The sequence below is a fragment of the Acyrthosiphon pisum genome, chromosome X (assembly GCF_005508785.2).
Source record: "Acyrthosiphon pisum isolate AL4f chromosome X, pea_aphid_22Mar2018_4r6ur, whole genome shotgun sequence".
NCBI classification, from domain to species: domain Eukaryota; kingdom Metazoa; phylum Arthropoda; class Insecta; order Hemiptera; family Aphididae; genus Acyrthosiphon; species Acyrthosiphon pisum.
The window spans coordinates 92,026,674-92,042,039 of NC_042493.1; the positions used below are offsets into that span (position 1 = coordinate 92,026,674).

The window sequence follows — 15,366 nt, forward strand, 5'->3', positions numbered from 1 at the left end:
AAAAAAACTCACTGTTGTAAAATTAACATATATTCATTGCTCCTCTTAAATGTAAAATTATTACCTACTATATATATATATATAAAAAAGGAGATAAGTTATTACACTAAAGTAACTTAAAAAATTGATTGAAATATTGCCGAGAAATACCAAAATTGCATTAAAAACTTTTTCTTTGGTATTTTGACAAAAATTCAACACAACCAAAACTAACATGTTATTGTAACAAACAGCATAACAGTTAACTATTAGACATAGAAAAACCAGACAAGCATAGGTGCAAATATTGTTTAATATTAGGGAGGGTAGCTAAAGCCTTAATACAATAATATTAAATAACCTTTAAAAATATGAGGATAGCCCACCCCCTATATTTTCGCATATGTAGGCGAGACTGAAATTTAAAGACGAAAGAGCTTTTGATCATATTAGGGCTTCTCAATCAGTTGGGTGGATACTGCAAATGTCTTTTGGTATATTTCTCATTAATAACATACATATATAATAAATATACTTTATAGAATGAACATATTCCGTGTTATTAATTTAATTTTTTATTTATTCAACTAATATTTTCATAGAAGTACACTCATCACAAATTCAAAAATATCACTAAAATTGACATGTAATGTTGGAACAACAAAAATTACAATATAGCAAAAAAATTACAAAAATTGCAAAACTGTCTTAAAAAGTTCATACCTATTTGCATCAAAAGGATTTGGAGACTATTTAGAAATAAATTAATAAACATTAAAAACGTGCAAATTCAATAACTCCAAAGTCCTAGTTACCATCTAAAATATTGATTATTTAATGCAAGTGAATCATAAATTTAATGAAATATATTGAATCCAATAATTACATGATTATATCAAAGTATTAATGAAGTATATATTTGTTGATAGCCAGGCTCTGTAACTTAATAAATTCAATGAAATATTTTCATTCATATGAACAACAAAAAAGCTTTAAAATATAATAAAAGAAAAAATAGATCACTGTAATGTATGTTAGATATGAATTCAATAATAAATCATTCTAAAAACGATTCTGTAATTTGTATTTTTAATAAGCTTTTTTTTTTATAAAAGTGCAGTTCATTCTCATATATTTTTAGTAATATAAATTCTTTTTATTATTATTAATATAAAAAGTTTTTATTTTTTAACAACATTTTAGTACAGCTGTTTTCTGAATTATAAGTAGCTTTCTAAGATATATGCAAATTAATTCATTCCAAGCCCATTAATAAGTATCATTATAAATAATATATTAATAAATTTTATATAATATAAGCGTATGATAATATAACATAATATATTAAGATATATGTTAAGTTATTTGATATAAATGTTGTTTATAATATAATAGTTTGGTCAATAATTACATTAATAAAATATATGTCTTCTGCCCCAATATCTCTAAAGCTATAAATTAAAATGTAATAAATAAAACAAACGTGAAAAGTATGCAAAAAAAAAAAAAATTGAAATTCATCTAGTATATTATATTAATATAAATAAAAAATGTTTGTTTGTCCAATAGTCATTGGATCCATTAATGATTGTAATTTGTTGTTTAGCTGTTTCGACTTGATATGTATTTCAACAGGCTCATATGAGGTGGTTTGAAATCGTCAAAACGGCTGTTGCGTACTTGTACAATTTTCTGAGTGCGCCGACCACGACTATTCACACCTAAAAATAAATAAAATACAATATAAAATGGTATTTAATTTAATAGTTTCTAGCGCTAAACATATTATGAAATTGAATAAAGACATTTGTATAAGTGAACAAAGAATTAAATTTGTATCTTTGATTTTTTTGTTATTTACTCATGGCATCCAATGAATAGTAACGGACGATACTGTGCAGCAGCATTCGATTATAACTCGGCAATGGGGCAGATGTGTAAATGCCATTTGGTACAAGTGAAAAATATCGGACAACTTCGGTTTCCAAATGATCTATAGCGGCCTAAAGAACAATAAAAATTTGTAAAACAATAAACAATCTCATGTTTATTTTTAGTAAATTATTTGTATGAATTAAGCTTATATACAGACATACAGTATGTCTCCAAAATCCAGTTTTACACTAAGTATTTATTTATTATTATTACATTTTAATGTGGATTTTTCAACAGCAATCAATAAAAAATTCTGATTTAATGACAACATTAAAAAAAAAAACAAAATCATTTTTATTGAATTTAGTTTTGATATGTTTAAAATCGATATTTTTTCAATATACAGACTATTTTATTTTACTTATAATCGAAATTAATACAATGGAAGACTTAATACTTTATTTATGTAGAAACGCCCGATTATTTCTATACTTTCGTCCAACGTAAACTTTTGACAATGTGACATGATGCTTTCACACAAATACGGTACTCGTAATTCTAAAGACTCGAAAACACCAGACCTCGTAGAAGTCATGTTTATTATTAATAATTATTAAGTAACCTATATCTATATAATTTAGATAATGCACTAAATACTAGCAGTATTAAGACGTTATGGTTTCCCTGCAGCGTTCATACAGTGGAACAGCATACATGACGGCGACTTATGTCACCGGTTCCAGACGCTGAGGGAATGTACGGTACATTTACGAGCCGGTCGACCTAAATAATGGGCAAAAGATAGCAACCGTATTGTAATAACCGGAAGGTTGTTAGTATAGTTCGTTTTATTTTACTCGTCGTCGCAATATTTAGGTAAAACCATACACGCTCTAAACGTGTACTTTAATGTACAATCATATATTATGGACATTGGACACGCGTACCTGTCGTTTTGATTGCTGAAACATCTTGAAGTGATTTTTACTGTATTAAAGAAAAAAAATAGTACACAGGGTTGATTTAAATTTACTATGCATATATTCAAATTAAGATTTTTGGAATTTTTAAGTGTAGGTAGTTAAAGACGACATTTTCCAAAACTTAGATTTTTACCCAAAATTTAAGGAGTATTTTACAAAGTATAATCCTCCTAACAAAGTATCGTAGCGGTTTTTCTAATGAGAACCTACATGAAGGTTTAATGTGAATTGAAAATTGTGAATCAGATGATTTATCTGAAAATGTTGACGTATTTTAATCGAAAATAGAACGAAAAATTTCCGAGTTATTCTACTTTAAATAAGTACTTATGTATTAAGATAATAGTCTATTAAAAGATTGTTTTGAAAATTATTGGGCGCAATATAAACCTATAAGCATTTTGTAATATTAAAAATTGTCGAGAATACTTGACTAAATAGTAAGAATTAACAAATATTTATATTTATCAAATATGCATATCTACATAATAGAGGTCTAGCTATGGTTTTATTTAAGGGGCGACCATTATACAATTTTAATCTCGTAGTAGCCGTTCGGAATCTATGGCCTATGCGTCGTAAACGATTACTATTCATTAGTGTGGGTGCCGGGTGGGGTTACCACTGAATACCATTCTCGTATGCATATTCACGTGGCAATAACTCGATAACAATCAAATTAACTATACGAATTTTACGGCAACTTACTTATTGTTTTTGATTTGATAAAACCAAGTTTTCAATTACATTTCAAAATTAAATAAGATAAAAGTTATTTAAAGTGTTCCATACAATCTATAGAAATGTTTCTACTGAATTCAAATATTTTTTCAGAATCAAAATATAACTACTTAAACTAGCTTTAATTTGGTAATATGGACTAAAATTGACGGTGGTAGCAGGGGCCAAATATAATAACTAAGCTTGTATCCATTTCCAAAATATTTAAAAGCTATTATCTTTAGTATTTAAAGCGGAATAATTGGGAAACTCTTCGTTAAAATTTGAATTACAATACGTCAACATTGGTTTAATAGACAATATATAAATATATTTTATTACTAAAACGTATTATTTTAGCATTATGAATTTTGATGGATCAACTGTTTTAAACATAGATATATACAACATTTAGATAGCCGTTTCCTTCTTGTCATCGAAGTCGGCCGCCATTTACAAAGCAGGCATTGTTTACAAAATAACATAATCACAGTATATATGTATATAAATCAATGTAAAATAAATGTAAACATTGCCTGCTTTATAAATGGCGGCCAATTTCAACATTGGTCACAGCTGTAGTATAAAGACGGCTATCTAGTTTTTGTTTTAAATAGGACACAGAAAGATCCACTGTACCGGGATTCCACAAAAAGAGGAGGCTGGTCGCCGCCGTACCCCGGACCTCACCTAGTCATTTTGTAAACACTAGACAGCAGTTCTCATTATAGTCGGACTAACTACAATAACGTGTGCAGCAGCTGTATACCATGAATAATACCTAGTGCTTGCCATTGTTCAATTCCTAATTTTTGAATAGCCATTTTTTAAGGTAAAATTCAATGCATTCGTTGTTTATATTATACGTTTTACCCATAGCTAACCTTGTAAGCGTTGAATTATAGTGTTGTATAATATGTGTTTGTTGTTCGTAATAATCGTTTAAAAATGCTAAAAATTATTTTTATATTCATTTTTTTTTTTTGTAATTTAAAGACGTAATTGTCAAAAGAATAAAGCGTTTATTCGTTTTTAAAAAAATTATCGGAAAAACAAGATTAAGCGCCCATACTACTGCTCCACGTAAATTGTTTCAAGTGGGCAAAACATGTTTTGGAGGTAGATATTCAATGGTGTCATGGTGATATATTATGACTTATAAGATTGTTCATGAGTTGTATGACAATGGTAACATAAAATAAAATAGTGGGTACCCAATAGCAAAACTAATCCTAAATTCTGGTAAGAAATAAAATAGTAACCCAGTGAATCTTAGGTAAATCCAGAAGCAAACTTCTTAAAATTTCTTACAGAAATATTCAGTGATGGCCGAAGAATTTTAATGGAGTGCAATTATATAGTTTCTCTTAGGTGCACAGTTTTATGACAGATGTGAACTATATCGACCTTTTGTTTACCCAAATTCCAGACAAAACCATTCATGCATGGCAAAATGAGTCAGGTATAGCTTGCAGAGGGCGACTTATTGTTCTTTTTTTATGGTGTGCCTAATACAAGTTCATGGAAAAATTCAAAATTAGTTGTAGGTAGTAATACTGGGAATACTGGGAATTGGGATCTCAGCTCTACCGCAGCAAAATGATTTCTGAAGTATTTAAATCTTGGTTCGCCCAAATGTTAAATCGACCTGATGAACCTTCTGTCATTGTGATGGAGTCGTTGTGAAAGCATCACAATTGCATACCATTCAACACGCGTAGAACATTTTTCAAAAAATAATGACAGAAAATCAAAAGAAATCGGATTTTTTGAATTGACTGGTCAAAAAAAATATATATACATTTTTCAAAATTAGTAACACTAGCTGAACTGAGACAATGTGTGAATTCCTAATTAATTTGGGGAAAAAAGTATAAATGACTATCGAAATGGGTTACAAAGTAATTCAACATCCGTCATATCATTGCAAATACAATTTAATCGAGTTCAAAATGAGGAAGCTGCAAAAAACCATACTTTTAAAATGGTTAACACATGAAACGTTAACAGTTATTCTACAGTCATCATGATTGGGAAAAGTGTGTGAAACATGTTGAAACAATATAAAACTAAGGTCAATGAGAAAGAAATTCTAAGACAGTTGGTTGGAACCATGGTTGAAATATACAAGGTTATTGCATTTATACCCCTTCTCAATCAAATATTTATTGTTAAAAACAAAAATGGCAACGTAAAGGGAGCCAATAATAATCAAGTATAAAATTATATGCACGGAATTTTGAATTTGTTAGCTTTTGTCAGTGTATATTTGATGATAAGAAACATGGATATTTGTGAAATCCCTTTACAGCCATTTTGTTTCTGACAATAACCTGTATATTATAACCATGATTGGATCCAATCATTTTAACTCTATTTCCAAACAATCAACAACAATAGAAAAACAAAACTAATATAATAGATCATGACGTAGGTACCTATCCATTCGATTTTTATTGATATTTAGATATTTAAAAAATGCTAGTGTTTGTTTTTTAGGTTTCTATTTTAGTATTTTTATTTTATAAATATTAGTAATAGTTATTAAGCATATATAGGAGCATTGTATAAAATTATTATAATTATTATATATATTTGTCAAAATGTTTGTTCAATAAAACATAACTAATAAATAGTAATAAAATATGATTTAAAAGACATTTTTTTATAGGTAATACATATGTGTAACAATAGCCGATTATGAATACGTATTAGTGATAACTTACAAAAGGTAAACTTTTCTGTTTGAAAAGCGATTTTTGTGATGTAGTCAGATTTTTGAATGCCAAATCAGGGTGAATGCTTCGTTTTGGCTTTTTATCAGTATTCATTTCAGCAGAAGAACGTTTGTTGCGTTTTGGAAGCACGAGTTCGTCATTTCCTTCAATAAATGATTCTTTCAACTATAACCAATGCATAAGATCAAATTAATAATAACATAATGCAATAATGCATCAAAATAATTTTATAAATAATTAATTTATATTCAGTATGCTAATGGAAACAATTGTATGTGTATTCATTTAGATAGTAACTCTAAATATTTCAGCTGGATGACCTTATAGATTGATGATTGATTATTTTTAGCAATAATTTGTTGTAAATATAAGAAAAGTAAAAGTTTTATTAGTGGCTTGAACACATTAGGGTGAGATAAATTTGGTTTATGATATAATATATTATTTTATGTATTTAGAGTAGTTTATGAGTTATAACTTATAACTTATAAGCATTTAAAGTATAGATAAGCTAAGTGGTGTGGCCAGATGTTGGTACACTACTCTGCTCATCAAAACGTTAAACATTTATAAAAACATTATAATTTTTGAACTACTTGTTCAAAATTTGATTTTTACATATCAAAATATTCCAAACAATATTCTGCAATAAAAGAAAAATAATTTATTATTTTTTCTGCTATTTTTATAATATAAATTATAATCAAAAACATATAAAACAAATTAGGATAAATATAATGAAAATAAAATATTAAATGTGTATTGTTCTTTTGTTTTATACAATCAAAACAGTTTAAACTTATGGGGATGTTACACTGAAATTTGTTGTCTCTGTCTTATAAGTGCATATCATAGCAAATTGTACGTTTAAAAATTAGAGTGTATTGACATATTATAAAATTTAAACCTAAGATTATTATCTAGGCAATCTCATGGGCTTTTTATTATATTTTAAATTTAAAACGAGTTATGAGTATTTTAAGATATATAAACAATTTACAATTTTAAAATACTCATAAATCGCTTTAAAATTGAACTATAATAAAAAGCCCATGAGTTTGCCTAGATAATTATAATTATCTTACCTTTAAATTTTATAAGAGGTCAATTCACTCTAATTTTTAAACTAATGTAGATAAACGTCTTTTGCTGAGCGTACAATTTGGTACATTACACACTCGTAAGACGGAGACAACAAATGTTGGTGTAACGTTCACTTAAGAAGAAATTGATTGTTTCTATTATAAACTAGTAAGTTATATCACACATTTTTGTTCTATCCACAAAAACTCAACTACTTGACTATATTCTTTAAGGTTGGGGAAGAATGTTCATTTTTAATGAAATAAAAAAATTAACTTTCTAAATGATTAGATAGTCGAAACAAAAATGTCCTATCAATTAACGATGAACAAAATCCAAAATATTTATGAGATTTAAAACTAACTTATAAGGTGCTGCTATAACTTGGCTAAATAATTAAAGATAAACACTTTATAAATTTAAATTATTCTTCATCGTAGTTTAAATTGAAGCAGCATAACATCATACGATACATACACCAGGCATAGTCGAAAGACTGTTGACAGCTTTCATGAATCCGTTTTTGTTGTCATTACAAAATATGTCATCTTCATAGTCATCACTCAAAGATAAAAGAAAATTTTCTGAAAAAAAAATGTATGTAAGTAAACACATTGAGCTTCCGTTTTTATTGAATTAAATTACCGCACATTTAGAAAACTGTAAAATTAGTTACTTACTCATAATCAAAAATAAAACTAAAATTATTTGAAATTAACAATTAGCCTAACATTAGCCTCTCAGAGTTGGGTTATGAATATGTCACCCTTTAAAACCTTTGTACCCATCATAAAAAAATAAATTATATTAAATCTGTTTGGTACTTGACAAGAGACTATAGTATAATGGATATATTGTTTGGTAATGCACAAATAAATTGAAACTATTAATATCAAATGTAATAATGTGAAAGTTATAATACAGTGATGTGGGAATACCGCAATTACTATTAAGTAATAAGTATCAGTATTATGTATTGCTGTAAACAAGATGTATATAATTTAAACTCAAAAATAATATGAACAAAAATGTAAATGCGTCGGTCCGAGCGCTTTATTATTATGTCAATTCCATGAATACGCTCATTAATGTAATGATTACTACAATACATTAAAAATATTTAAAATTTTTATTGTTATGCACTAAGCATAGCAGATGGCACTTGTTATTTGCCAGGCGGCAACTTGCTTACATGTACAATGTACAATATCATAGATATTATAATATGTAATCTCTATAGGCCATTGCTCCATCATATATCATTTTTTGTTTTTTAATCAACCATAGTCTAAAAGAACTATAAGAACACATAAATTCCGGCTGGCGATCAATGAGATTAGAAATTGCTTAATTGTTGTACCTTTAAACAAAAATTATTAAAAAAAAAAAATTATGATACTATAATGCAATGACATAGCGCACATCATGATGTATCTAAATTGCATTTTTGTAATTGTTCAGGATATCAAATTTAAAGTTTAAACTGTAAAAAGTTATAACAATTAAAAATGTAACTAACTATAATGAACTTTTAATTATATTTTCCTTAGCATATAATGAGTAATTAGGGTTAAAAATAATTGTTCTACTATAGGCAAATCTCGAAAAAAAAAATGATTTACCTATATAACACATTTGTATAGGTACGTAAAGTAATGCTTAAAGACTTAACTTATCACATTTTGGTACTATTTTCAATAAAGAACTATGTTTATATATTTTTTAGATTTTTTGGTTACAATATTATGAACTATCAATGAGGATCCTTGTTTAAATTTTCAATTCTTAGCTATAAAAATGTAATATTTTATAATTTTTTAACTACAAAATAATTAGAAAATGTGGTCAATATTTTAACTTCAAATACTTGAAAATAAAAATTATGGTAATGGATCTTCAATATTTCTCAACTGCTAATGTGACTACTTATAAAGGAACCCTGTTTTATATTTTCAAGCATTTCGATCAAAAAAAATAAATATTATTGACATTTATGGAAAAAAAAACTAACTGAATTTCAAATATTAAACTTTATTTAGCGGCTCTAATATGAACAAGGAGGTTCATTTTATTTATTTTTTTCGGAATTTGTCAATTAAGTTTTCAAATTAATTTAAGTTAAGTTAGTATAAGATTATTTCACAAGTTGTTGTTTATTATTATAATAAATAATAATAAATAATAAATATCAAATTGTCTATAAATAACTCAAAACATCTTGAACATTTTATCATGTATAGAAAATATTAAAACAAAATGAAAATTTCAAGTACCTTTGGTTAATAGTTTAAGAATTACAACAAAATAAGAAAATCGTTACATTTGTTAGTTAATGGGTGAATATTGAATGTATAATTTCAAACGCTAAAAATATAATTACTTTCCAGTAAACTCTTGTTAAATATAGAAAAACGTACAGGGAACCTTGTATACAGTTTTCAAATCTTAGATATATATAACAAATTGTTTATTAACTTCAAACTCAATATTGCAAATTGTTGATATTTTGATGAATTTTGTAAAATTTCTAACTTTAGATGCTCATAAAAAATTATTGTTAATTTACGCGTAACATTTTTTTAAATTTTTACGAAGTACAACTTATGAGGAACCTTTTATTAAATTTTAACATTTTTGACGGAACAAAAATAATATTAAATAAGATTAAAACAGTTAAACAATTTTACTCTCAAAGGAGCCTTCAAAAAATATTATTTCACAGTTTAAAATAAGTTAATTTCCCCTTATGGGAAATTTTTTTTGATTAACCGGACCTAAAATAGTATCTGTCTACAGTTAATTAAATAATTATAGATTGGAACAACAAACAATAAAGATAATGAACGTCGATAATCTACAAACTAATAGAAACTGAATGTGTTTCAATAAAGTGTAACTTTCAACAAGAAAAATACAAATATATGTCAAAAAAAGTATAAAAGTGAATAAAATGTACCAACAATTCTAAAAATGACCAGTACAGCAATAAATTCCCTAAAAATGCAAAATAAAAATTGTACCATTAAGTTCTATATTCCATGAATCAAAATGTCTGTAAAGACAAGCCTCAAATTAGAAAAAAAAAGGGGCAAGTGCATCAAATTACGGGCCTTAATTGTATATAATAAATATTTTGATGAAATAACCAATACGTTTAATGTTAATTTGTTATGATCAATGTCTTTAAGTTGGATATACAATGTCTAAATCATATTTTATAAATGCATTTAGCATTTTAGTTGGTATTACAAATCACGTTAGTTTTTCAATATAAAATAGTTTTCAAACACCTGATTTTGTGAAATCATAACGATGGCCAAGATGAACTGGACAAGTAATACAAAATGAGCGCGCTATACCATATAATTATTACAATACATATCATCAATATTTTCACAACTTTAAGTAAATCACTACCATTCTAAAACTATTTAACCTATATCCACAATATTCATGTAATATTTTTTATTGGTAAACTCAAGAGCAAATATAAATTATAAGTGTACCATTTTGTGCACGATTTGCTTTCTTGCGTCCCATTTGAGAAATATTTTTTTTCCTACATGATACCGGTTTAGTATCAGCATCTGGATTATCATATTCAACATTGTGGGAAATCCTTAATTCAGGGCAGAGATTTCTGTAGTATGTCGAATAATCAACTATGGTGACAGTTGGCATCATCATTTCATAATCTGATTCATCACTGGCATCGGTGTTGGTAGATGAGTAAATCGCATTTTCCACGCTACAATGGCAATATACACAATTAATTATAATATACTATCATTTGATAATACATATTGTGGTTTATTCATACTTTTTAAGAATACTTTTAAAATGTATTCAGAATATGTATTTAAAAACTTAGTGTTTAAAGTTATTTTAATTAGACTCTTGACTTTGACTTATTAGGTACATACTCACTACCTATACTATAAGGTGGAGTTCAATGCATATGCATATTTTTTTTTTTGGAATGTCTTAAGCAATGTTTTCCAAGCTAAAAATGTATTTTAAGTACTCTATCATTTTTATGGGGGTATTTTTTGCATTTTTGACGTTTTTAATTCATTTTTTTAATTTTTTTAATTATTTTATACCTATTTCTCGTGTTATGACTAAAAAAATTGACTTCATTGAAATATAAACATAGTACTACATAATATAAATCATTTTCATTTTGAACAATATAAAATCAGGCAATCTGGTTTTAAATTATAGAAGGCTGAAATTTATCATGATGTCATACCAATCAATTAGCTGATTTAATTGCATATAGCTTTTATTGAATACCCATTATATTGTCAGGCTAAACTTCAGCTAGTTAAATATAAGTTATAGGTTTTGTGTCACCTACATATTTGATGAAACCGAGGATGAAACCTTAAAAATTCTGAGAAGCATTATAAAATATTATTTTAAGAGCAATTGTTAAAATAGTAAAATACAAAACAAAATTATTAGTCGCTGAAATACACGGGAGAATAGAAAAAAATGATTTAGTATTCTGGAATAAAATAAAAAAAAATTCTAATATATTTTTAATATTTTAATATCATATTTTGCTATTTTAAAAATTGTATTTTATAATGCTCCTAAGAATTTTTAAAATTTCATAAAATACGCTGATGATACAATACTTAAATTTTATATCTACCTAGCTGAATTTGACTAACTTAATATAATTGGTATGTGATACCTATCTGAAGTTCTTGAACTAATTAAAGAATATATTTATTAATGATTTTAAGCATACATTTGTGAAAAACAAATATATATTTTAATATAAAAAAAGTATTTGTTAAGTATTTTGAATACTTTTAAAAGACAGTATTTATTTATATTTTTAATCAATGGCTTTTAAGAGGTATGAATTATTTATTATATAAATATATACATAATACATAAAATTTCCAGAGGAGAACAAAGCCCATTGGCCCAAGGATCCACGCCTGATAATAATCACTGTAGTCCTAGTAACATGTAGCAATGAGTCTAATTAAACAATAATGTAGTGTATAGTGTTAAAATAACTCAACAATTATATTTTATTGAATATAGTTTTATATTAGGTTCTAATTGCATATAGATGCTGGAATGAAACAATAGTAAAAATGTATTATAGTTTCTACTAGTATTAGGTAGGTACTTACAGTTCATCGACTTCAACTGGGAGTATTTCATCGCTGCAATTGCTAGCAGGCCTCTTAGTTATACCCATTTTGACAGCAAAACAATTGATCTCACTGACAACTAAAATTAACACTGTTTAAGAGCAAATAATTATGATAGGTACTACTAATACAAAGTACAAAGGTTGTTGACCAAAACATACATTATGATGTCGACACTCAGTGGTGTATTGGCAAATATATTTATGGGTATACGCACAAAGAAAAATTTTTGCTCACTACAAAATATAATAAAATATTCGTTTTCAAAATGTAAGTAAATTAGCAGTAAGTTATTTTCAACAGATAAATAATTCATTAAAACATCATAACAATTTTTTCTATGAACTATCAAATAAGTTTTAATTGGTTTTCGAGTTATTTTAGGAGCGTATACCCGTAAAATGATATTTTACATAGGGTACATGTTAAGATTCGAAAATCTGCTGATGCGTATACATTGTATACCCACGTATACGTACCAATACACCACTGACTGTACTAATAATCATACTGTCATAGGTAAGTAGTGTATACAGGTCTGGCCACTCTGGGCAATGGCCAGTCCTGCAAATTTAAATGAACTAAAAACTTAATTTTAAACACCTATTTTTTTGATTGAACTGATTTTATAGTTATTCCCAAAAAATATTTCTGGCTAGGTCTGTAAAATAGTCCTTGATAAGCTTACGGTATGTACCCACCACTACTAATTACTATACTGTAACTCTTATGGTAATGCACAGGTTTACTGAAATGGGCATGTTTTCAAAATTAAAAGTAAATAAATAATAGTAAATATTTAATCTCTTGTCTATTTCTTGTAAACCTAGCCAGTGAGTTGTCTTCTTCTTCTCGTGTCGGTCAATATTTTCATACAGAATTCTTTACGAGTGAGACTGTGGCGACTAATTTGAGTGCCACAATACCTACAGAGTTTGGACAGTACCTACTATGTATATATATTATATTATACAAGTGGTGTACTTACCGCGAATAAAAATCTGAAAATGTCGTTTGTAGAACGAACGGCTTCGAACTTCAATTAGGTTACCAAGGTTAACAAATGTTATAATATAATGCTTGGGCTTGATTAAACCGTACGATTATACTATAGGTACCTACTGCACTAATACGGTATTAAACGACTACAAGTTAAATGTGCTGTACAGTGTATAGGTGGTAAAGGGTAACGCTACGGTACGATAATTTACAATGTAATATGTACAAAAAAAAAAAAAAACAAACAGCTATTGCGCAACGCGCGAGCGAACCGAACCACCGAATGACTAATGAGTGAAGATAATAATATTGTGAGTGGTGAGCTGCAGACGGTATGGAAATATTACGATAGCTGAAGGAAAAACGAAGGTGGTGTTTGTTTACGTCGACGCCGTTGGCTGATGTGTTCGGGCGGCGAAAACAGCCGACGTTATCACTTGAGCCGACCAAAATGATAACAGAGAGAATGGCTGCGACGAAAACCAGGCCAAGGTGGATACTGTCAAGACGCGCGACTTACCTACTATAGTTACAGCCGGTCGCCGGTGTTCGAACTTGGAATTTTACAATAATAATAAAATATTATTACAAAAATCTAAAAATATTAATAATACGTACGTCATATTATTATTATTATTAGGTATTGGACTGGTATCAAACATCGATAATTATTATTAGTGTTTTAAAATTTGATGAAATGTATTTTCTTTTATGTGAAAAAAAAATTGTACCTATAAGTATATTATTATTTCAAGGTTTTTAGACCTAAACTTACAGGCTACTGCATGAGAAGATTTTTTAAAGTTGGTTTATCGTATATCGAATACTAATAAATAGGTAATTAATAAAATATTCATAAGTGATAAATTTACCCATATAGGTACGTAATTTGTATAGCTGTAGGTAGCAATGGATATTTTAAGGAATTATCACTGGGCTACATTAAAAAAAAAAAATTCACGCTGACTATCAAAATCAACAAATTATTATGAGCTTATAAAAAACTTTTCACTATTAAATATTATAGAAAAATTACTTATACCTATCTAACAATACCATCAAAACTCACAACACATAAATAATTACAAATAATCTATGAGTTAGGTAGGTACCTAAATTAATTTAGTAACTTATGTCTTATGACTTATGAGTTAATTTATTTTATTGTCACGTTAAGTTCATTGTATTCCTAAACCACAGATCAAAATATATTCAATTTTGTAAAAATTAATTAAAAAAAAAAAGTAATAGGTAATAATCCAAAATATTATATTAATTAATAAATAATAATTTATAATAATAGTTATTTTATTGAATATTCACAGCAGGGACGGATCCAGGGGAGGCCTAGGGCCCCCCCCCCCCAGACATATTTTTTTTATAAATATAAATATTATGTATTAAATAACAAATAAACAAAATCTAAACTTCTTTTCACATTGTCGCTTTATATATTAAATAATCAATAATTTATTGATCACATTGATTACCTATACCTAATATTATGCAAATATTTTTAGTAAAGTATAATATTTTATAATTGTATTTGTGTTGTAAAAAAATTGTTGGCCCCCCCCCCCCCAAGATCTTTGCTCTGGATCCGTGCCTGATTCACAGAATATTAATAATATTACACCAATACGTAACACCATTTATTATAAATAGGTACTACTATTACTTTATTAGTATTTATAACCAATGGTCATACATTATACGTATCATATTATATTATTATTTATTATACAAGTATATTTTATTACCTATATTTCATTTAGTATTATTGTATTTTGTAATGTACTATAATTATTGAAA

General features: G+C 27.1%; 1 protein-coding gene across 2 annotated transcripts; it reads right to left on the minus strand.

The window, feature by feature from the left end:
• Positions 1 to 547: 547 nt before the first annotated feature.
• Positions 548 to 13,962, minus strand: LOC100162892 (R3H domain-containing protein 4). 2 transcript variants are annotated; one of them, XM_003242288.4, is made up of 7 exons: positions 13,544 to 13,962; positions 12,535 to 12,646; positions 10,885 to 11,126; positions 7,856 to 7,962; positions 6,284 to 6,460; positions 1,841 to 1,982; positions 548 to 1,700 (listed from the first exon to the last, which is right to left on the minus strand). In XM_003242288.4, the coding sequence occupies exons 2-7, from the start codon at positions 12,600 to 12,602 to the stop codon at positions 1,582 to 1,584; spliced, it is 855 nt and encodes a 284-aa protein (XP_003242336.1). In that variant the 5' UTR covers positions 12,603 to 12,646; positions 13,544 to 13,962; the 3' UTR covers positions 548 to 1,581. The 2 variants fall into 2 exon arrangements, with proteins under 2 accessions (XP_003242336.1, XP_008179839.1); XM_008181617.3 differs by having other exon boundaries at positions 12,535 to 12,634; positions 13,544 to 13,930.
• Positions 13,963 to 15,366: the final 1,404 nt, after the last annotated feature.